A 23,656-nucleotide genomic window follows, 5' to 3' on the forward strand; every position below is an offset into this window, starting at 1 on the left:
GCTCACCCTGGTCCATATACTCCCTTCAGACTGGCTCATTATGAAAGCTGGTGAACTCATCTAGACACATGAACAGGCCTGAGTCAGTTTTGCACTGCATTTTCTTTAAAACATATTTAACATGGCAAACAATTTGGTTTGTGTTACCAAAGTTTTTTTGAAACAATGCTGCCCTCTTGTGTCTCAGTAAATCTTCCTCTCTCTATCATTACATAGTTTTCCATACAATCTGAACTTTATAGATAAAAACTCATGTAAGAAAAGGACAATGGGTAGGATATGAGATAGAAAAGAATAATAAATCAGTTGTGATAGTAACAAATAATTGACAAAGTTCCTTTTCTATAATCAAAACATACTGTTGGCATCTTGTTCATTACAAGTAACACATGATCCTTCACCTGCAGAGTCGTCTGTGGTTTAGTGCTGTTCAGACACACACACACACAAAAAAAATCAAATTTCCTAAATTTGATTACTGGAAAGTAAAATAATGACAAAATCTTTAAATCTCTTGGTAAAAACAATAAATTCCATTAGACCAGATGTAATAGACATAATTATTTATTGTAAACTTTTGGAAAGGCAAGGCTGAGTGAACACATCAAACTGAACCTTGTGGCAAGCAGTTGCAGTTATATGGAAATTAACATTATTGCATGTTCTGGGACCAGGAGAGCTGACTGGGAATCACAAGGAACAAATGATCTGCAAACTTCACGGGGACTCAAGACTTAACTATCCTCTGTTTAGCACTCTTAACAACAACGACCCTGGATTATTTGGAGCTGGCAAACAATATAGAGAAGTTGACGTGGTCGTTTTTTTTGTAAAAGAAAGTCTTAAAATACTGGAATGTGGTCAGAAATTCTGAAGCATGCAAACACAAAATGTACAATATCTTAGCTTATAAACATACACATCCACACACACACAAGCTGACAAATAAAGTGATCAGTATGTAAGGACAAGAGAGAGAGCGGAGGGAGAGCCTTAATTCCACACATTCACATCCACTGATGAAACACATGCTCAGATGCACAAACATTAAAATAAAAAAAAAAACGTGCGTCCAAGCTTTTGGCCATGAAAGACAAACCAATGTTCTGTCAATGTGAGTAATCAATGCTAATGTTTGTGCAAGTTCATGACCTGGCTATAAGTGCAAGTCAGACATGGCCCTTCTGGACAAACAATTGTACAGTCTACTATGTTATATACATTATTTACACATTGTTCAGTCTAATGAAAGCATCAGTTCTTCTGCATACCTCACACATTGCAATCCCTATTACACGACACCAAAGTTGTTCGTCATTTCAATCAGCAAGCAACCAAAAAAATAGCTATATTTGTAACTCACTCATATGTATCTCACTACAGCTCACCAGCAGCTCACCATAATATTTTAAATATAAATATAAATATATTACTTTACTTTGCAAATATTTGCAGACAGACAGATTAAGCAAATTAGCAATTTTGGTACAAAATTAAATATTTTTCTCTTTTATCCCCACGAAGAGAAAATTACAGTGGAATGAAAATGCAAAAAAGATGTTTGCTAAAGTAAGTTTGCACATATTTTCTTCCTGCAAAAAAAAAATAAATTTTTTCTATTAAACTACAAAACCGTGACAGATTTTCCAGAAATTTTTCATTCACTTAATGTAAACAGGAAAAACTAATGTTGTGACTGGTCAAAATAGCTTTATATGTACCATGGGTAAAAGGAGGTTGGACCAAAATGCCCAAGCATCACCGTGGTTTGAGCAGCACTCTGTACATGGTGAAGCCCAGCACTGCAAACACTGTGGCCCCAACGCTCGCTCTGAGCCAGAAGGTCGAGCTTGTCAGTTCTGCTTGGCTGACATGTCTGTTAAACAGAGAAGGTTGAGAGATAAATGAATACAAAGACAGAGTAAAGGGAAGAACAGTAAACAGTAAAGAAACAAAGTTGAAAATAGGGATGATGAAGAAAAGGACAAAAAAACCTAGTTAATTCTTGAATGGATCAGACCTGACTCAGCCTCAGCCTATTTATACAATCTACTGCATCATATACAACTACTTCTATTAAACTAATAACTCTCCAGTTTGAAAGAAAAATGATGAATGGAAGTCTCAGGAGCAAGAAGTGTTGCTAAAAAAGATGATGTGAAAATATATCAAATAAACCTGAAGAAAATAAGGATGACGTGATGACAGAACAGCGATATAGCTTCTAAATATGGAGACGCTGAAGCAAAAGCCAATCAAATAGATGAGGGACGTGCAGGATTATAGTTATGACACAAGACAACAAGACTGGAAATGAGTTATGACATCTCTGTTAGATGAGAGGGCTGAGGAACAGTCACATGAGCAAAGAAGACAACAAGAGGAAAGTTGACACCAACCGAATTACAATGGGATTTAAATCAAAACTGGAAACGCTGCTTACAATCCTTACACAAAGAGCTTGCAAGCAATGTTAATATTAAGAAAGGTGAAAAAGGAAGAAAGCAAGAAGATAATGTAGAAACCAAAAAGGATTGTTGGAGAGAAAGGACAAAAATCAAAGTAATCTGACAACATGAAAAAGATGGACAAAGGTGCCAGGAAAATGATGTTCTAAAGAGAGGAAAGTAAAAAAAAAAGAAAAGAAAAAAAGACATGGTTCAACATTGTATTGCTAAATGAAAAGCTAAGCTGTGGGAGGATGGTAACTATGTGAGAGTAAAAATAAAATCAGAGGTAAAGACCACCTGCAAACATTTAGTCACTAAATAGACTTAGGCATTATTATCTGCAGAAACATCATATTACTGTAGTCTCAAATTAAAGTATAGACAATATTCACAGAATATTGTATAAAACGTATGTGAGTCACTTCCACAGGGTGGAATTTGCAACAGCCTGCTGTGATAAAGCATTGGTCCAGTGCCTAAAAATCAAACAACTCAAAAAGAAAAAAGCAGAACGCAGAATGGCAGAATGAAAAAAGAAGGAATAACCGATAAAAGCTAGTACAGGGTGGTGATGGTAACATGTCACAGAGATGAAAAGACGTTCGTAAGAAGTAAAGAGGACCTTCTAAGTACGACAGCGTAGAGTTTGGCCCTGACCGTCTGCAGCAGCTCAGAGTTGAGGAAGTTCTGACACAAGCAGAAGGTGCACCGGTTACAAGTGCACATGCAGCGCAGCCGGGCATGGCTGAGGAGAGATTTGGGGAAGACACACCCACACAAAAACACACAAACCACACACGGTGGGTTTTTAAAAACATACCCCAGAAAATGGGACACACGCAATACACACAAGGGGGAGAGAAAAAAAGTTAAGAGTTGAAAGTGCCTCCACCATTACAAGAGTCCAATGTGGCTCATCACATCAAAGCCAGGTCCATAAAGAGAAGTTGAAATGTTTCCACTGTGGGATATTAAGGACAATGAAGGTATTCAGTACACTAATCAATGAAGGGAAAGTAGATGAGAAAATACGTGTAATGTGGATGAACAAGCACTTTAAAAACAATTTATGCTCTGTGAACCCAGAAAAGAGGATGGCACCACCGCATCAATATGGCATAAGTAAATTCAATAAACTGGGCTCTAGATTTAAGTCTGCCATAATAATGTAACTGTTTAACTGTGTGATGTGCAGACAGTTTATCTGTGCTGACAACTTGACTGCAAGATTGGGAGCCTCAGGGAGAGATCAACATTAGTGTTCTCCAGGGGGACCCATTTACCTACAATGCAAAACACTGTGGCATCAGACTGAAAGCAACATGTCCAGAGGGCAGTGAAGTGTATTAATGCATGTAGACTGGAGAACACGATGTCAGATACTGAGACATGCCGAGAGTAGAAACATCCCCTGAGGGAGTAAGCTTATCCTGAGCAAGGGAATGAAATAGTAGAAATTGAACAGAGCAGAGCTTTGTATTTTTACTGTAAACTATGTTTAAATGAATCTTGACCAAAAAAATCCATCTCATCTACTCTACCTGTTTCAGACAGATTCACTTTCATTCAGAAACTCATAGTTCAGGTCACATGTAGCTGACGATATACAAGTCTAGTTGGCCAGTGCAATTTTCCATAGACCCAGGGGGGTTGTATAAACAAGATATAGATTATGTTAAAAATATCTCCCAGTACCAACCGCTACATAGGCAAACATTAAACACAGACCTTGTGTCAGACAGAAAAGATTAAGCTTCCAGATTGTAGCAGCAGTTAAAAAAATGAATTTCCCTTTTATATGCTTTTGGGACTAAAAGTTAAAAGTCTTCTTCTGGTGGATGACAGCTTGTACTAACCATCATAGTTTAACTCATTAGTTGGTAGGTTTTCCACTAGTAAAAGTGATAATAAAAGCATGTTAACTTCTGCTATGACTTTGGAATATTTAAAACCAGAAAGTTGGGCCTCATGTTCACAGACAGTTAAGAAATGGTGTAATAAAAATTAATCAATTATAAGCTCTATCATTTGAATGACATTGTATTCAGGTTAAATAACATGAGATTCAAGTCTATACTGTATCACAAAACTGCAAAATTACAGTTGTTGTAACACAAGCGTCGGGTACACACTGCCTGCGTTGCGTGAGCGTATCGGCTGACATTGCTGAACTGCTGTGGAGAAGCATGCATGTGTGTTCACACTGGCTGCGTCTGTGCTACATTGCTACAGCTGCCAGCTTTATCTCTCTACATAATGTTTGCAGGTTACTGGAAAGTTTGATTTCTCTTTATTGTAAATTAAATTCTGATTTAATTTTGACAGAAACTGTCAGTAAAATATCATCTTCTACACGTGCAGCTGCTAAAATGGTTAAAAAATAAATTTATATTTTTTCATGTCCGTGTCATATTCAGATTTAGCCTAGACATAGAAACTATAGTGGAAGGTGTCAGTTTTATGTAAGGTTGCTGGTATGATGTTAATATGACATCAACAGGTCTTTTCTCTGTCTATTCTTGCTGGGAGACACACGCATGAAAAATAAGTGAGAGACAGAACCTCTAGATCATGCCACACAGCGCGACACACAGTCAGTGTGTTCCTGGCCTAACCCTTGCTTGTGAACAAAAGCTGGTTGGAAGTGATATGAACTTTAGCTATAAATACACATTACTTACATCAATTTAAATGACTTTGTAACTGTCTACTTTATGTGCAAAAAAAATCTAGTGCAAGTTTAATGACTCTGGTGTAGTGTCTGTATACGTACGGGTACATGGCCATAGTGGTAAGTTTGGTGTAGATGTCTCTGCTGGGGGCTGCTGCTATGTTACAGGTGAAGGACTGGGGAGGCGGCATCCTGTGCCTCCTGCAGAACTCCAGAGGACTGCAGCCATACATCTGTTTGATCTCTGGCAGGTCTGACTTCGCTGCTATCATCATACAGGGTGTCTTGCTGTCCATAAAGTATTGCTGAGGGAGGAAGAGACAGGGTGATGAATGATGATGTTTAAGTTATTAATTGAGTAAACATTTTTTGTTTTGATATATAGCGAACCAGTGAATACATAGTCTTACCTTGAAGACTTTGGCGCAGTACTCAAAGGAGTAAGGGTTGCTGACATCATAGAGCAGACAGACAATGTCACAGGCCATATCAGCATCAGACAGGTAGTCAAAGTCAGGGAAGACTTCATGAAGCTGGAGAGGAGAGTTTGTCATGTACCTTAGCAATCTCTTCTGTAGAGGATGCTTCACTAATGCAGCAGCACCACAGCCTTTATGCTCCAGTTATTTGTTCCTGCAGAAACAGACTCACTATGCTGCGCTATGCGGAGTCTTTTACTTTGAATGCCAGCACAGAGGGAGTGTCAGTGCGTTCATCATCAGCAGTTAATAGTTTTATTTTTCACATGCCAAGGTAAAATGTAAAGTAAGTAAAGCAGTGAAATAAGAATCGATCTAGCCAGCAGGGCATACTGTGCAAAATCGGAAAAAAAGAAGAAAAAAAAAACAGTATATGAAAAATGCAAATGTTGGGATATATTGCAATGCTTGATATTATTGAAGATCAGTCCAGGCCTACTGTGTGTGAAACTTTTAGAGACCCAGAGAACAGAAAAAGAGGGCAGGCGACTCGAGTACTAACGCCATGTTTAAATATGGCTAGCAGGTTAGCTTCAGAGATTGTGGTTTAGCTGCTAAACGTGTCGAGCTAAAAGTAGCCATTCTGCAGAGCTGATATGTTGAGTGTTTTGTCTATACCTTAACAGTCACACAAGACCAGCCATATTTCAGTTGCTGAGTATTGTAATAGTACATGCAAACACTACTGTGTTGAATTTGCACTTTTGCAAGTAAGTAGTGCAATGCTAAGGCTTTTGTCAAGCAAGTAGAAATGCTTGCTTGACAAAAGCACTAGATGAGCATGATAAGCAGCTTATATATACACAGCCAGATAAGTACAGCCAGCCTCAGACTGGGCTGACCTTGATGGTTCACAGTTGACAACCTCATATACAATGCACATATTGTAGTTTTTTATTATATAAATATAATGAAATGTAACATAAATCAGAATATTGGTAATTATTATGAATTATTATTATTGCATTGCATTTGAATAATGAACTGGTCTCACAATGCAAATGCACCATATAAGAAAAGCCAGAACATCTGGAGGTAGAGGGCATTACTGAGGACCTTTTTGACAATCCATTTGTGAAATATCAACATATACTAAACTTTGCAATATCAGTATTTCATATGTATAATAATGTATTATTTCACTTATCTCATTTACTTATCTGACTTATTTTGTATTTTATTTTGTGTTAATGCTATTCCTTTTGTTTATTACTTTTGTTTAATAAAGGATTCTCTCATCTTAAATTGTTTTTAGCACTGGAAGAGCTTTATCTAGACACAACCCAAGACTGCAAAAATTGCTAGTAATTCAAATATTGGAGGTTTCTCATACTCACAAGAAGGTATTTCTCCTGGCCGTAAACATATGTTGTGCTTATGGCATAGTAGGATCTGTGTTCTTCTCTAATTGTTTTTTGGAGCTGAGAAGAAGAGAAGAGAAAGGTCATATAAGTCAGATGACAGTGTGAGGTAAATTATGGGAAAAATCTATGTCAGACTATATTCATACAATCTGATATTTACTTTTATAGTGTATAAGTGTAATATGCGACTATGTGAAAAAACATACAGACGAAAAATCTGTATGTTTAGTGGAATACCTATCAAATATGACAATGTAAAACAAGATTTACTTTATGCACTGTCTCTGTGATGGAAGGGTTATGAAAGCATGAACACTGGGACATAGTGAAATATATCTGATGGCAAAATATGCATTAAAATGGGTATGATCATTACTGGTGTTTATGTTTTTTTTACCGTGAGGTTTCTACCCAGGAAAGATTGGAGGAAACCACTTTTGCCACTGCCAATGTCTCCAAAGACATTACAGCGGAAGACACTGCGCTGGGTCTGCTTCTTCTGCAGGTCAATCTTCTTATCTCTGGTCACTGCAGGGGGAAAACCACACACAGGCATCAGAGGATCAGTTAAGACTGCTGCTGTACACAGCACATGCTTGCAGTCACTCAGCAATAACATTCAACTGCTGCTTCAACCGTCCAACAGCTGATGCTATGACAGTGTTGACTAACTGATGTGATGACCTAGTGCATGATGAGTAAAATAGTGGCGTGCAAAGCAATTTACATATACGATAACTACATTATGTTATGCAACAGCGTCAAAATTTCTTCCATATAGGCAGCATTATTGTGATATCACATGTTAAAATACCTGTGATTCCTGATGCGTGGGACTCCTGCTCAGCAATTATTGAGTAACCAAGGTAACCCAAATACTCCAGGCATCGTTGGACGTCGAGATATGTAGTTAGCCTGAACAAGAGTAAGTTGAAGGAAAAAAAAACTAAATGGAAGAGCCATTAAATATAGAAACATGCCATTTAGCCAACAGCATCTTTTTTGATACTACCACTAGACGTCACCAAAGTCTGAAACTTTTAAATTTCACACATAGGCCCTACTCAGACCTGGCACTACCTACCATCCATCTCGGGTGATCTGATCACAGAGATCCCCTTCACATGTAGTCACTTGAGACACATTTTAATGCCAGGTGTGAACTGACGTACTTAGAGCTGTCCACTTGTGATCGGATCACCCAAGACACTTGTAAATGCCAGGTCTGAACAGGGCCAAAATGGCTTTAAATTAATTAAATGCCTACTTACGTCCATTGGGAGAGATACCCCTGGTAAGTGATCCAGCCTTGGTCATTAGTGCAAACTGTGTTATTGACATCTGGACCCCAGGGCATGTAGGGAAAAACATCAAACAGGTCCCTCAGCTCCTCTGGTGACAAGGCACAGTCACGGTCCTGACAGACACACAGATTGTTGTTCAGGAAGTAAATCTATGCCAAAATATGGACTATGTTGCTCAAAGCAGGAAATATCTCAGGTGGGATTTTAAGGGTGGATGTAAACTGAATGAACTGCACTTGCTCAGTGGTAGCAACAATAATAATAATAATTCAGTCAATTGTTTTCCTGTCTCAACCTCTACCTGAGAAAACAAACATGATGGACCAAAGCTCACACCAATCACTATGACAGAAAGCAGATCTTGGCACAAGCTGCCACTTTTACTCTTTGACTTTCATTTGAACCTCGCAGCTAATGCTCATGTCAATCCCTCCTCAGTGGCTAGAAGTTAAATCACGCCTCAGCAGGTGGTCAGTGTTGGCTATGGGAGGGTATTTTGGTTTTACACGGCGCTGCGTACTGAGCAGCTTCTTCTAAGTGCCTCTCTAGGGCAGAGGCTAATGCAAATAAAGAACCAGGTTTTACAGGATTGTACCTTGTCATGTTTGTCAAAGACGCTCTGGAGGAAGAGGTAGGCATTATGGTTGAGCTCTGTAGTGCAGTCTGGAGGAATTTTCAATCTAGAGAGAGTTAGATATCACAAAGTTCACATAGATTTAAAGATAAACACAATAAACATTACTACAAAAATTTACAAAAAGGGATAAATGTTACGGTGGGATTAAGCAGACATATTAGCAGGTGTGTTGAAAATGTGCATATTAATTCTACTTACTAATCTTACCTTGCTAAAAACAATAGTGTTATGTCAATTGGTGAATGAAACATTGACAATTTGAGCACAATGAGCAGAAGGAACTAAAAGTGATATAACTACATTGTTACCTTAAGAAAATAAAAAAAAATAGTGTGGACAAATGCATGTGTAGCCTCATACAGTATATACAGAGAAATAATTTGATGAATCACAAAGGAAAAAAAGGTACCTGATGTTTAAAAAATAAAGTCTGAGACTCACGGTGGGAAGAGGTAGTCCTGATTTAACTCCAGGTCATCATCGTATCCAAATCTCCTCAGCACTGTCCAGGTTGTTTCATGGCGACCTCGCTGAATGAACAGGGTGTGGAGGAATAGGAAACCTATGGAGTCACAGAAACGCAGTCAGAAATAATGTGACTGCAGTTTTGTTAGTTTATGTTTTAAAAAATGAAAAAAAGAGGTAACTCCATCTATTCTTACCTTTCAGAGTGAGTCCGTTATCACAAACCCCGTCGCTCAAATTCTTCCGCACCACATTTTTTACATCCTCTAATGCCTGAGGCTCTAGCGGGGTGTTGAAGCATGTCCGCTATGAGCAGTCAGACAAAAACATCAATGTGAGTCAAAAACAGTCCACAAGTGTGGTAATGGATTCATCCCAAAAATTAAGAAACAATAACAATTGCATTAGTTGCAAATTATACTTCTTTTTTTTTTTTTTTTAAACCTATTGTTAACTTTGTCATCTACAATATTCATCAGTTGATTTACCTGGAAGAAGTTGAGCTCATTATCATTAAGAATCCCATCATTGTCCAGATCTGACACTTTGAAGATTCGAGTGAGAGCTTTCACACAAAGCGGCTTCATCTAGAAATCAAAGTGGTAAATCAAAAGTTACTTCAAACAAAAATATTTCACACTTTACAATTTGCTAAAATTCTGTTTACACCAGTAGTAAGACTAAGACATTCAGATATGAATTCTCTGTCAATTCACATTTGACAGAATTAGATAGTGTACTATGAGTGTACTAACCCCTCCATCAAACAAACAGTTTCCGTGAATTTGCATAGATTATTTTTGCTCTTACATCTTTTTTCTCAGGACAGTAGAGGGGACCGGTGGGGTGCAGAACTGCTTTTTGGGCGTAGTAGAACAGCTCTGAGATGTTTTTCAGATTCTTTGCTGAACACTATACATAAGAAAAAGAAGGGAGTTTGGTTATAAATGCATGGATTTTCAATGCTGCAGTGCAGTACCTTCACACCCTACATATAGCCTTGGAAAGAAAAAACCTGAACACAAACTGCAAGCAAGTGTGCACAAGTACACTGAGGTCCTGCTTGATGTGTATCAGCAGTGACACTGTCAACAATGTGTCCTGACAAAGCAGGGCCATTGCTGTTACCTACTTGTCTCTATAGGTGTGGGTTTGTGTGTGTATGTTGGCATGTACTGTATAGGTGTGTATGTGTATGAGAGCTAAGCAAGGGCCAGACAGGGTATTAACACACAGGATCTGTGTGCGCGACACGCCTGGTCTAATTAACTACTCCGAAAAAAAACACAGGTGACTCCCTGTTAGAAGAGGAGAGTAGTCAGCGCTAAATAGGGACACAGGATGAGGTTAACAGAAAAAAACACAATCATAACAGAAGACTTCTCACACACTACTGGTTAATCTTGCACAGACACATCACATACAGCATTCACCATGATGTGGGGTTATGTTAAGCTTATGCTTAAGCCAGTGTCAAGTATCAAATTTTATTGTACTGCCCTCCCCTACTCTCACTTGTTACAAACACTGCATGTAGTACATATGCAAAAAATAGAAGAAAAATAGAAGACGGCAGCTGTCAGAAAGGATAAAAAGGCAAAAGCATTGAAACAACAATCAATATGTTAATGTATACCAACTAAGAATTGACAACATTATCTGCAGGCTGCTGATTTCCCCAGTTTGGCAGTTCACAGAGTTCAAAATCATGCAGCTGACTACATGAGAATAATAAACATTAACACATACAGTAGGAGCAAAGTTGTAAAAGGCTTTACTTATGACACCAGGTTAGGAGGTATGTCACTATCAATAAATTTCACAAGAAAATCGAGAGAGATGATATTGTGAATGTATTGACATTTATAATCTGTGGTTATTCTATTTCCTGTCATTATGTAGAAATGCAATTAATTCTATTTAGATTTAATGTTTTTACCTAAACTTATGCATCTTGAAAGGACTGACAAAAGCCTTCAAAACACCACAGATAAAATACAAATGTATTGAGAGTAACCTAAAAACAAGGCTGTTCCTCTTGGCTCCCACTTAGTTCACAATTTCCACCAAATATTAATGTTGAACTGCTGTTTAGTTTCTTCCCCTCTTTATATTTTGATTATGTGTTGGCGAAAGAAGAAGATATTAATTTCTATTTGTGTCGCCTTTGATTTGTGTTTGTCTGTTGTCTGAATCTGTAGGATTGCTACTGTATTAAACTTGTTAATTAATCAATCAGGTCAGTCTCTCACCTCCACACAAGTCTCTATTTCACTGTACTGGTTCATTATGGGTAGTATGGTCTCCATGCTGCTGTGTTCCACCAGGTCCGACTTGTTGCCCACCAGGATCAGCGGAACCCTGGACACACCACCACAGCATTGCATCAACACTTATATATCACATGAAATGTCAATGACAACAGCTGGTGACTGCTAATTCAAAAGAGTACTTTTCATTGTATGAATTTCAGTATTTTCCTTCCAATAACAGCAGTGACTGATATCACAGTGAGAATACCACAACGCAGGAGGCTGAATCTGCTCATGTGAGATGCTGCACTTACACTGCTGCTCACAGTGAAGCAATTGTGAGACATTTTCCACCTTGTGACTATAGGTCATCACTTCAAGCACTAGTAGAAAATTGAAATGGTTGGCCTCTTGCTACAGAAAATGCAGACTTGCTGACATGCTCATGGCCAATGGAGAAATAGGCACCCTCTTCCATCCCATATTTCTTTAGTCCAAAACTGACATGACATCAAACTATGGACTATTTTTATAAGTTCACACCTGCTGTCCTTGTCCGTGTTCTCGGTAATGAGGGGGATCCAGTGGCTGGTCACCTACCCAGATGAAAACAAAGGTAGAAAAGATGAAAACATACAAAGATCTCTATTTTTAGAGACAACTTCTAATCTATAAGTCACATGGTCTCACATGTAAAGTTATACTGTTTAACTGTAATGCAAACAAATTATGGAAATGCTAGCAGCAGAGGTAACTCACCTTTTCTATAGACTTCTTGTTGTTGACAGAGTAGACAATACAAATCACATTTGCCTATGTGAGAGACCAACACAGATGTCCATTAGGGCCATTAGAACTCAGCACTTATCTCCAAGTATAATAGAAATGTATATTGCACTGACTAACCTTGGAGATCTCCTGAAACAGCTGCTCATCTGTCTGCTCTGCCTCTGTTAGGGAAAGACAAATATATTACAGTTAAAACCCGGAAAGCACTCTTCTTTCTCAATTAGCCATTTAAAAAATGTATATATTTATGATTTCCCAAAATGGGGTACCAACATTTAATGCAGCAATACTGAAACACTATTACATGGAAACATTTTCCAGTCACTGCAGAATCAAAAGAAAGAAACAGGCATGGCCTTAAAGTACCTGAATAGTCCACAATGTGTGTGGGAACTCTCTCTGGTGTGACATCTGCAGGTATGGTGATTTCCTCAGCTCGGTAGGGCACCTGGCACAGACACAAGGGAGACACTAGGCTATGGCTCATATAGACATGTTTACAACTGGCTACAGAGCTTCAATAAAACAGTCAAATCATTAGTGATAAACCCCACAAAGGCAAATATTTAGTTCAAGGTGGAGAGGCATCATCAGGGTGACCATTATCTGACAAAATGTTTCTCCATACCACATCTGGGAACTCCTCGCTGACCAGGGACATGATTAGAGACGTCTTCCCCACCTTGGCTATGGAGGGATGGAGACAGAAGAGGAGTTTAGCATACCCTGAACTATGTTTGCTCACTAGCTCATTATAATTAATGTGAAAATAATTAATTGAGCTTTACAAGCTATTCAGGCCATGAGACTGGGGCACAGACTTTACACTGTGGACATTACAAAACCATAGAACAATTTTAATGGCTGTGTGTGATCTATGAACTGCAGCTTCCATTGCGGCGCTGATTTTAATATTACTCGATGAATTTCTATTACTAAGCTAGAGACCTGTGAAAAATGTTTCATCAAATGATCTGTTAATAATATTAAGTTTAGAAGAACAGAGGAAACAATCTAGTTCCCAAGACAACTGGGATTGCTGTGGAGCTGTGCCAGGAAAAAGCAGAAGTCTGAAATAAAAAAACGTCTATAAAAGTAATAATTCTAGAAAAGACCATCACCTGTTTGGAAGACACTTCCTTTTATTCAGTGATAATCCAATACTTTATTGAACACAGGAAAAACAAATAGGAAGATGTCACCTGATATTTCTCATTTGTATACAGATTTAAATTAAATTTGTATCAATTTCTTTAGCTTTGCTGTAGTTTAAAGTATCTCTGCAGTGATTTCAATGTTCAGTTCAGAGAAAAGGTTGGGAAAGACCTCAATGACATTAGCGAAATAAGGTGGGTTACGTGATGGGCTAGGAGTAAGAATAAACTGTTGTGTTTGTAATATATGAACTAATTGTTTTAATTATCAATAGAAGATACGAGGCGTAAAGGCGAATGAACTAAAATTAAAATACACACCACCATCACCGTGAGACAGTGGTGTGGTTGTCAGCATCACATTCCCAGCTAGTAGCATCAAGGCAATGTGAAGTGAACACTAACGGCTGACCCCGTAGACAGTCTCACCTGTCCAGCACTGGAAACAACAGCTTTACTTACGCTCTCCCACTAATAATATCCTCACGTCCTTGCGCATCCTCTCCAGCGTCGACAACCAACTCGGTAAACTGGTTTGTGTGAAACATTTATGCTCCTGTCTGGATGAAGGTATAGCCAGACAGCTCTCCTCGGCCTGGCTCGCTTGCTAACGGCTATGTTCGCATTTCTCTCCGGTTTATACTGGTTCAGAACAGACGGTTCACTGTAACAGATTTGTACAAACCGTTAGATAACAACAAGGTTATATATATTTATATATCTTCTACCTGCCTGCCACGGTCAGTCATTTAACAGTACTGCATATGCTGCTACTGCTGTTGTGTTGAGCCAGCTAACCTACACACAAACTTGACTGTTGCGGGCGTTAGCAAGCGTGTTTTCCACCACGCCCCTCTGATTCAGCTGACTGTGTGAGGGTGAGCAAAGATCGTATATTTTTGAAAGAATCACTTAAAAACTTTAGAGTCACCCACTTTCTTAACCTTCTAGTACGGTCATTGGCAGTCTCTAAACAGTAAGAACTATAATGACAAATTGCGACTTAGAATACAGACAGAGCTCTTCATATTTTTCAGAAATCCTAATGTGCTCGCTGCTTGGTTGGCGTGATAACATTTCTGGTATCAGGAGAATGGTGTAGAGTGAGACGTCTTAGTTTTCTTCCTCCAGCTCTGCCCCACCTGTCAACTTGCGCCATCTACTGGCAAGAACCCTAACAGCAGAAACTAGAAGTTTAGTTGAGCTATAGATATATAATCATCAGCTACTGTAGGCTTTCTGTTATTATTGCACCATACTATCAAATTGTTGAGACAGAAATATAATTCAGAGGATTCATTGCAGTGAGCTTGTAACATATTTTCAGTTCAAAGTTAAAGTGCACTTAAACAGTCTACTACCACTACAACTACTACTGCTACTAATAATTACTATTATTCAATTACTACTGTAGGAGGTTTGGAAATCATTTGGTAATTCATGGTCAATTTTATCACCTGGGCGACCAAGTTTCACCCACTTTTGGTGCATTGTGTATGTATTAATCACAAATTAATTTAGTGAAACTATGTAAGTACAGTATAAACAGAAGTAATATGAGCCTAAAAACATGCGGAGTGACAAAATATATATCATACAGGTGTTACCTTAAGGCCCTTATATTTTCCATTTATAATGTGCTTTTCAAATTTGCTAATAATCCAATGACCCCCAACTAATAAGCCTTCAGGTTCCCTGTGCGTCTCAGGGGCCAGTGGCAGTTATAAACTTGGCCTGGTTGGTAATGCATCCTTGAATATCAAAATAACCTGCCCATTATAATAAATGCATCTGGATAGATGCACCTCTACTCTGGCTGATATAATCGTCTGATACATCACTGCACCGTATCTGCATTGCTGAAAAATAAATTCCTGGTAAAATGCGGAAAGCACGAATCAGTTGTGGATCAAATTTATTCAACTTATGAAGAGCTTTCAGTTTCAAATATATACACAACTAAAATACAATGTGTGACGAACAGGAATCTAATATTTTCAAAAAATGTGCAAAACACAAAATACAAAATTACTACAAAAATTTGCAAATTACACATAGAATCTAGAGTGCCTGTTTTTAATAAATACATACAAGTGCAAGGAGACAATAAAATAGGAGAAAGGGAGACAATACAATATTTTGAAACTGCTTTAGATGTGCTTGGATCTTCCAAAGCAGTAACGTCTCAGCTGTGACAACAACTTCTCCAAAGTGTCATGCTGTAATCACAGACGTTGTAGTGTTAGAGTTGAGTTAAGTGTCAGTGTCACTTTTGGAAGTGAGGCTATCAGTCTGTTAGGTCCCAAAAGGATACTGTTCTTTATTGCATCCTGACATTTTGCACACCAGCAGGTGAGACTGCTCCAGTCATTTCCCCCTTCTTAAGTTGGCTTCATCTGTATCAAAGATGGAATGAAAGACAGAGTTAGGACTCTGCATTGATTCACATTTATGTCATCTGCTATGTACTGTATCAGAGGTAAAAATCAGTATCTTACTAGCGTAGTCCTCTGGGGTCATGGGTTGAGAGATGACTTTCCTAAGTGCCTCCAGCCACTCCCTCTGCTCCTGCTCCTGCTCACACATAAACAAAAACTCCCTGAATGGAGTCTTAAGCGTGATGCCACAGTGCCACCGGCCTCCCCTCGTGCTCTTGCTGCTGCTCTCTGACACAGAGTAGCTGTGGCTCTCTGAGCCAATGAAGACAGCACCCAACTCTGTAGCATCCTAACAGTGTAAACACACAGCACAGGGATATGCTCAGTCAAAAACAAAAAAAGAAACACTGGAAAATGCAATCTGCATAATCATTGTACTTTTTTTTTTATATCTGAGTGGTGAAATCTTTTACGTTTGGATGTTTTGGGTTTATTTTCACTTCTCACACACAGTGCAGACACTATGACATATTCTCAGTTCTTTACCAGTGGAGTTTTGAAATACAGAAGCTTTCTGTCCATTGAGCACAGTGTGAACCACCTTTTCTTGAATGGCTCCCGTTGCTGACAACATACATACACAGACAGATAAAATGGGACAGGCAGAGAGAGAGAGAAAGAAAGATATTCAAAGCAAAGAATCAAATTAGTTTATCAGATATAACAAAGTTAAACAAAACCAATTGATTTTTGTATTAAATTAAGAAAGCTGACAGACCGTTGGGCCAGTTTTCTCCATGTATCCCTCCTTCAGGCAGTGTCTTGTTAACTGAGGTATTAACTGTGTAAAGAAAAATAGGAAATGCTGTTAACTGAAAAAAAGTTGTAGTTTAAGACTAACAGTTTATGTGAATAATGAAAAATTGTCTCACATCACTGTCTTGAAGAGTGGGGTGTTTCTTCTGTAGGTATGCCAAGCGTGTCGCCCGAATAGCATTGAATAAGGATACAACTATCTACAGTATAAGACATCAGATAAAGGACAGTATATCAGGAAGACAATGATGTACATAAACTGCATCCGTGCATGTATATTGTCTGGACAGTTTCATACATTTTTTTAGGTATACAGCACATAGTGTAAGTTTCAGAACGCCTCCTGAACTTGGATTAAATTGTTTTGTTTATCTCTCTCTCTCTCTCTCTAACAGTTGTGAGTTTCAAAGTAAAAGACTCTACGCATGCTCTAGTTGTATGCTGTATTTGCCGAGACAAGTCACTTATCTGTTAGTGGAAGTGGAAATAAAATAGCACTATAGTAGTTGAGCTCACCTGACCATTCTCGTGGTAAACAAACAGATTCCTTGTACGCTTGTCCTGTAGGTAGGATATCTGCAGACCGTGAGTGTGACCGACCTTCTCTGTCTGGAAAACTGCATTCAGATCCTTCATGCAGATGACAGCTTTGGGAACCTTGGACTTGTTTTTGTTTTATGGGAGAGATGAGATAGGGTTTTAAAAGATCAGAAACACAAACAGTTTTTGAGTGTAACCCACGCATACTCATAAAACATTGTGGACGACTACTCACATCCTCTTTAATGAAGTATCTGAGTGTGAAGTCTTTCCGGGACAGCACAAAGATCCTCTTTAGAAACTGCTTGTTGTCTTTGCCCTTCTTCCATAGCGTTGACTCAAATGAATCTGGATCAGATACATCAAATAAACAAAAGGGGATGCATCTTATGATCTGTGCAGAAAACAAATGCCAATTCACATATGTTGCTGAAAGGAAGAATATATTCTTGTTAATATTGTGGCAGGATTATTACCTGAGCTATAAACTTGGTGAAAGTAGTTATTTTCTCCTGTGAATTCTCTTCTTTCATACTTTGCACGGATCCATTGGTCTTTGAGGACACTAAAAGCAGGGAAAAAACAGCCATTAATGGTTCCCCATGGATGAAAAAAAAGTGTCTAAGTAAATACACGCCACAGAAAAACATGTAGACCTGTCATTGATAATAGTGTCTTTAGCAGAAGCTCCACCTCAGTACCCATCACTCATTGTTTGTTCCTCTTCCTCTAAACTGCATGTGCAACAGGAGTGCTCTACTCCCATTCACCGATTTGAGTATTTGTTGAGTCCTCACTTTTTTCGCTTCCACTGATCCAGTGGAGTGAATGGCTGATATTAGTGGTCACTCACATGCAGTCTTTTTGCTGCGGTCGGTAGAAGAAGGCAGGGACACACTTCTCAAAAATGGCTTTGGCTGCAGAATTTCCCCTCTCTCGCATGAACTGAAACCAGAGATTTAAAAGGTTATACTTTATTCGGGGTTAAATCTATATAAAACAGACCAGAGAATAAACTCTACAATTAATTATGTATCTACCCACATTTAGAGCATTAACACAGTGGACAGATTAGCTTTTGAGATTCAAAATTCAATAAATATAAAATATAAAAATTCAAAGATGAAAAAATGTGTGCTTTTAAGTACGTGTAATATATGTATAAAAAGCAATTTTCAATGTATTCAAATTAATATATAAATAATGAATGCATGTTTTAGCCTATATTAGCTATAATTCAATGAATTCAAACTACAAACTTTTACCTCTACTAGTGAATCATCCCAGAGATCCAGACGTATGGATTTCACTTTGCTGACATCCGGCAAATTGCGATGCATCCCCGAGCAGTTCAAGCACACAAAGATGCCAAGAGTGTAGGAGGCCCAGTCAGGATCTGTGAGCAAAAATGACACAATATTTACTTTGTAAGAAGGAACCAAATACAGAACAAACAGGTGTTTCATTTCTGGGCGAATGTAGACTACAAATATGCTACAAATAAAGTGAACAGTGAAATAAACCAAAGTAGAATTTCTTCTTTGTCTTTAAAATGTATTTTCTCTCTTTCTTCCTTTCACACAGACAAACACACACACTGTATTAACTCTCCTTGGCAGTGATGGCGACAAAGTGTTGGAAGTTGTAGGAGGAACAATGAAGTCATACCACAGAATATACAGTAGCTCCACTTCCCCCTTATGAAAGTTTGATATAAAACGTGACATGGTAATAAAATATTATTTCGGAGATAGTTTAACAAACAACATCACGTGGCTCTGGGGCACAGGCTTCTGTTTACCATTGTTCACACTTACATAAAGAAAACACACTAATTCACACAGAAATCAGCTATAATGGTCTTTGGGGGAAATATGTATTGTTGAAGAATTAAGCAAACAATGCTAGTGTATTTATTAAAATATATAAACTTTGGTTATGAATCTTTGTCAGTGTACTCACCAGGAGCTCCACAGTCAGCACACAAGTTGTTACCTGGCTGTCGCACTAAATCAAGCAGGATTTTGCCATTTCTTTCCAGATTGGCCATAGGTGAAGGTCGTTTGCCTCTGTTAGAGGTAGAGGTTAGAGTATTAACTCCATGTTGATTCTACACAGCTCATGGTGCTATTCTGCTCTGTGGCAAGTGAAAAAAATATTTTCTTCTCGCTTACTAGTGGCCCAGCATTTCCTCTTAAAAGCACAGCATCATGCAGTTTATTGTTCTGCACACAAATGCCCTGGTCCAGAAATAACAGAGAAAGGAAGTGAAACAGACGTAACCAAACGTGAATGACTTACAGTATCAGGCTAATAGACTTGTATGTGGTTTGTATGTAGCTTGACTTGTGTGTGTGTGTGTGTGTGTGTGTGTGTGTGTGTGTGGGGGGGGGGTTTCATGTAGATTGTACTGTAAATGTAGGCTACCTTTTGTTCACCTAAACACATTTTGCATTTAATTAAAATGCAGGGTAGACAGAACAAAAACATTTATTATTGAAGACAATGTAGGTAAATACACTAAAGCATTAATATCCCTCTTTTGGAACCTGTAAAAATCTAAATTGTAGACCAAAGATGTGATGTTTTAAAGGTCCTATACTGTATCTGGTACACTCACAGGTGTTTTCACTTATTAAACCTGACTAGACCTCTTCTTGAGACCTTGCGGGTGTACACAGATTGTGCTTGATTAACACCTCTCTGACTTTCATTTTAAGCTTTTACCTTTACCTTTTTTTATTATTATTACTATATGGATTTCCCACTATAGCTTTACCCAACTTCAACCTGCCGTGTTGGCGAGTAGTCATGCAATTAAACATGTAGTTTAACTACATTTTGCAGTAGCTTGCCATTTGCCATATTGTGTGTAGTTAACCACTGAAACTATCATTTTGGGCCATAAAAGGAAAATAATATATATTTTTTATTTTTCTATTTTACCATTGCTTGTCTACTGTAATTTAATCCCCTTTTGACCAGCCCCACCATATTTTTCTTTCATCCTGATATCTGTGAAGGCATGAACAGCCAATGCATTCAGGCAGCCTCCACCATGCACCTGACCTTTGTGTAGTGCATGTGCAAAAGCCAAGGGCGGTGGTGTTGCTCAGTGCTCTCACAGCAACGTCATCATGGATAAACATCCTGAATCAAGAATCACCATGGCCATACTTATTGTATACCAAATCAAAGCAGACATTCTTTGCACTCTCCCATGAATATTGTTTTGGGTTTTTTTCTTGTTTATGTATGACTTGTGAACAAGTAGGCACTTTTTGCAATAAATTGGCATGTTTTGTATTGCATGTACATTGTCAATTTGATAATTTTTTAACAAAGTAGTTTGAACTAAGTAGCTTTAGTTAGCCAAACTAGATTTCTCCCTCAGGTAGCTTTGCTGTTAGCTTCCAATGCCATTCTTTCAACGTACCTTCCTGAGAACCTGAGGATTGTAACTGTACAACCTGCAGTTTGTGGTGCTGTTGAACTGTATAGGGTTGTAATGAGAGGTGTTATTCCTAATACAACATTTAAAAAAAAATTCCATTACAATTTTCAGTATTATGCAATAAGCTGTGAGATAGTTGTAGGGGAGTAAAATGTAAAATATTAAGATATAAAGTATAATAAAATAGTTTAAAAGTGTGATTATGTACAGTTCTTGAGTAAATATACTGAGTTGCATTACACTGGCACTGGTAAGAGGTCTTTCTGATATTTATTCTACTCTCAATTATATAAATGTATGTTAACATAAAAAATACGTATTAATGCAGCACCATATGAATTGGTGCAATAACCCTACATACTTACACACAGTGAATGGCGTAATACATCTTTAAAGTCGGTTCTCCCGTAAACACAACAGAAGAAGCACCCCGGAACCAATCCAAAGCAGTGTTGTTGTGCTGCTCCGGTCGATTTTATAGCGTCGGACGACAACCAGAGGACGAAGTTGTTTTACCGGCATGATGTTGTAGCTGAAACGAATTATTATTTACTTTAACTAACGACATGTGGGTCGCCAGACGATTTTTGTCATCGGTCGCTCAGAGACGTACGTTTTCATTATGAAATATATTGTCTTTTATTCGCTGTTTGCATAAATCTCAAAGTACAGACTGCTAACGAAAAGCTAATTTAACTTAGCTAGCTGTAAATTCTAATTTAAACATTGATAGGTTATATTATTTCCAATTTTATCTGTTTTACGTTTTTAGTTTTCCCTGCCTTTGGGCCTGACATATCTAATTGACAGATTCACGGTAACTTGCACGAAGGCTCTGCACTCACGTGTTGTGGAGGGTCAAAGCTTTTTTTAAAAGGTTTTACTTTGTCTAAACACATTTTGATTTCAATCTCCTGTATTTCTTCCACAGGTCATTATGCAGGACAGTTTGGTTTATTCCGTAGCCCTAAGCACGGCTCCCTCCCCGAGCTGGAGCTGCGGTATCTCCAGTGCACATGCTGCTGGAGAAGCCGGGTTCCCGTGGCCGGCTTTGAGACCCTGAACGCCACCCTGTCCTCAGCTTCCGAGCCCTGCAAGGATGACACCAGCAGAACTTTGGACGCTTGTTACACCTCCGAGCAACGAGACGCAATCCTCAAGCTGCTCAACACCGCAACCCCGTCAGAGCTGGCCGCCGTCAAGCTCCTCAGAGGCCGCAAATCGCTCAACATTGTGGACTACAGGACTAAAAACGGACCCTTTAAAAGTCTGGAGAGCGTGGTGAATGTACCGCTACTTAAGCACAAAAGTGCTGTCATAGTTTTCGACTCCATCCTCAACCCGGTTAAGAAGGAGAGGAAAGTGAGGATACAGCTGGCCAAGTTTATCAGGCCAGAGGTAGACAAGTCCTGGTTGGAGGTGAGTTTTGGCTCCTGTATGTGAGAATTCAATGGTCAGCTAGGGGTTAAGACACAAAATAAAGTGGGTTGGCTGGGCAGGTTACAGAGATTGTCTTGGGTTTAATTCAACACCCATCTCTCTATAACTGTGATTGTGGTTTGGGTCTGCCTGAAATGCAGGTATGGGTATTGCACAAGGCAAGAAAGTCTGTTTTCCTGTCCTGTAGGTTGATGAATATCATGTCTGACCTCTGATGTTTGAGATAATTTTGGTGTTCACCTCACTTCACTTGTCAAACAAAAATGTTGAATGTAAAAAGGGAAAGCAGGGAAAATCACTATGATCACTTATCATAATTCTATATTTGTTTACTCAGGATGCCAATACCATAGTGTCAATAATATGTGGGACTAATAAAATCGCCTGGGCACATGTGGAACGTGGGATGACCGTATTGGATTGGCAACAGCTGGAATGTCCTAACTTCTTGAAGGGAACATATATGGCTTCTTCTTACTTAAATGATGTGAGTACCACTACCAGAATCTGTTATTTTTGACTGATTCAGGGTTTTTTTTTTTTTTTTTTAAGAAGCTATGTAGCAGCCATTGTCCTTGTACAGAATTTAAACCCATATCTAACTGCACAATATGTAAACTTTTCTTTTCTGCCTACAGGTTTCTGCGGCCGTGTCACTACTTCCTTCTGCTGACTTCTACATTATAGAGAAATCCTCAATCTCAGTCCAGAATACTGCTCTGTTCCCTGTTATGGCACACATGAGGACGGTGGAGGCAATGCTTTTTGCTCTGCTGGAGCCCAAAAACTCAGCACCAGAGTCCAATATTCCTCCCAGGTGGGAAAAATTGATTTCATATCAATAATGACTGTTCTCAACTTCCAAATTTACCATATCATATAAAAACATATTCATAATAACATTTAATACCAATACCTGCTTCAGCATGTCAGTGTGCATTTTAAATCTGGAACACTAAATGAACGTTCATGTAAGTGACCTAACACAAAAATTTCTTCCCGTAATTTCTTTCTTCGTTGCAGAGTTTTGAACATGATGCGAACTGCTGTGGGACGCCATTTTGGACTAATGGTGGGGGAATGTCGGACCAGCGGGGCAAAGACAGTGCGACAGCTGATGACTGAGTCGGTGACACAGAAGCTTCCCAGGATAAACTTTCCCCAAGATCTGCTGTTCAAGTACAGGAACTCCTTCCAGATGGGGAACAGAAGAGGAGGAGAGGAACTCTGTGATGCTCTACTTCAGGCTGTAGCTTTTTACGAGCTGCTCAGTGAATCTTACAGTTAGCAGCCACCTGGACCGATCTCATGCACCGACCATGCACCGCATCCAGTAAAACAGACCTCTTAAGTGGCAAACTGAGCCCATTTGAATCCCTGAACAGATTTAATATACTTAAGGTTACATTAAACACTATGGTGATTTGTTATTTCTACTGCTGATGTTGTGTGATTTGGACATT

The 23,656-nt window shown here is 38.7% G+C and overlaps 3 protein-coding genes across 6 annotated transcripts; 1 reads left to right on the forward strand and 2 right to left on the reverse strand.

Annotated features, from left to right (window-relative positions):
* Positions 1–27: 27 nt before the first annotated feature.
* Positions 28–14,402, reverse strand: rhot1b (ras homolog family member T1). 4 transcript variants are annotated; one of them, XM_087172514.1, is made up of 21 exons: positions 14,028–14,402; positions 13,040–13,098; positions 12,778–12,859; positions 12,529–12,572; positions 12,382–12,435; positions 12,166–12,218; positions 11,623–11,731; positions 10,181–10,282; positions 9,859–9,957; positions 9,568–9,676; positions 9,347–9,467; positions 8,864–8,948; positions 8,236–8,381; positions 7,779–7,879; positions 7,362–7,492; positions 6,938–7,021; positions 5,532–5,654; positions 5,224–5,426; positions 3,073–3,195; positions 1,722–1,876; positions 28–60 (listed from the first exon to the last, which is right to left on the reverse strand). In XM_087172514.1, the coding sequence occupies exons 1-20, from the start codon at positions 14,062–14,064 to the stop codon at positions 1,759–1,761; spliced, it is 1,983 nt and encodes a 660-aa protein (XP_087028640.1). In that variant the 5' UTR covers positions 14,065–14,402; the 3' UTR covers positions 28–60; positions 1,722–1,758. The 4 variants fall into 4 exon arrangements, with proteins under 4 accessions (XP_087028640.1, XP_087028639.1, XP_023256670.1 ...); XM_087172513.1 differs by lacking the exon at positions 28–60 and adding an exon at positions 549–1,592; XM_023400902.2 differs by lacking the exon at positions 28–60 and having other exon boundaries at positions 549–1,876; positions 14,028–14,401.
* A 1,061-nt stretch (positions 14,403–15,463) lies between these two features.
* Positions 15,464–19,371, reverse strand: LOC147819471 (arf-GAP with dual PH domain-containing protein 2-like). Its single transcript, XM_087172515.1, has 11 exons — positions 19,262–19,371; positions 18,565–18,695; positions 18,153–18,244; positions 17,776–17,864; positions 17,535–17,647; positions 17,276–17,422; positions 16,876–16,959; positions 16,722–16,784; positions 16,490–16,567; positions 16,064–16,292; positions 15,464–15,961 (listed from the first exon to the last, which is right to left on the reverse strand). Exons 1-11 carry the CDS (start codon positions 19,347–19,349, stop codon positions 15,933–15,935), a joined length of 1,143 nt encoding a protein of 380 aa, XP_087028641.1. The 5' UTR covers positions 19,350–19,371; the 3' UTR covers positions 15,464–15,932.
* Positions 19,372–21,222: 1,851 nt separating this feature from the next.
* tefm (transcription elongation factor, mitochondrial) lies at positions 21,223–23,629 on the forward strand. The gene is made up of 5 exons (XM_023400890.2): positions 21,223–21,362; positions 21,685–22,172; positions 22,531–22,680; positions 22,832–23,010; positions 23,217–23,629. The coding sequence occupies exons 1-5, from the start codon at positions 21,320–21,322 to the stop codon at positions 23,479–23,481; spliced, it is 1,125 nt and encodes a 374-aa protein (XP_023256658.1). The 5' UTR covers positions 21,223–21,319; the 3' UTR covers positions 23,482–23,629.
* Positions 23,630–23,656: the final 27 nt, after the last annotated feature.

Source organism: Seriola lalandi, unplaced genomic scaffold, assembly GCF_002814215.2.
Source record: "Seriola lalandi dorsalis isolate HSWRI2012SDOR001 ecotype SW California unplaced genomic scaffold, Sedor1 jcf7180002053069, whole genome shotgun sequence".
NCBI classification, from domain to species: Eukaryota; Metazoa; Chordata; class Actinopteri; order Carangiformes; family Carangidae; genus Seriola; species Seriola lalandi.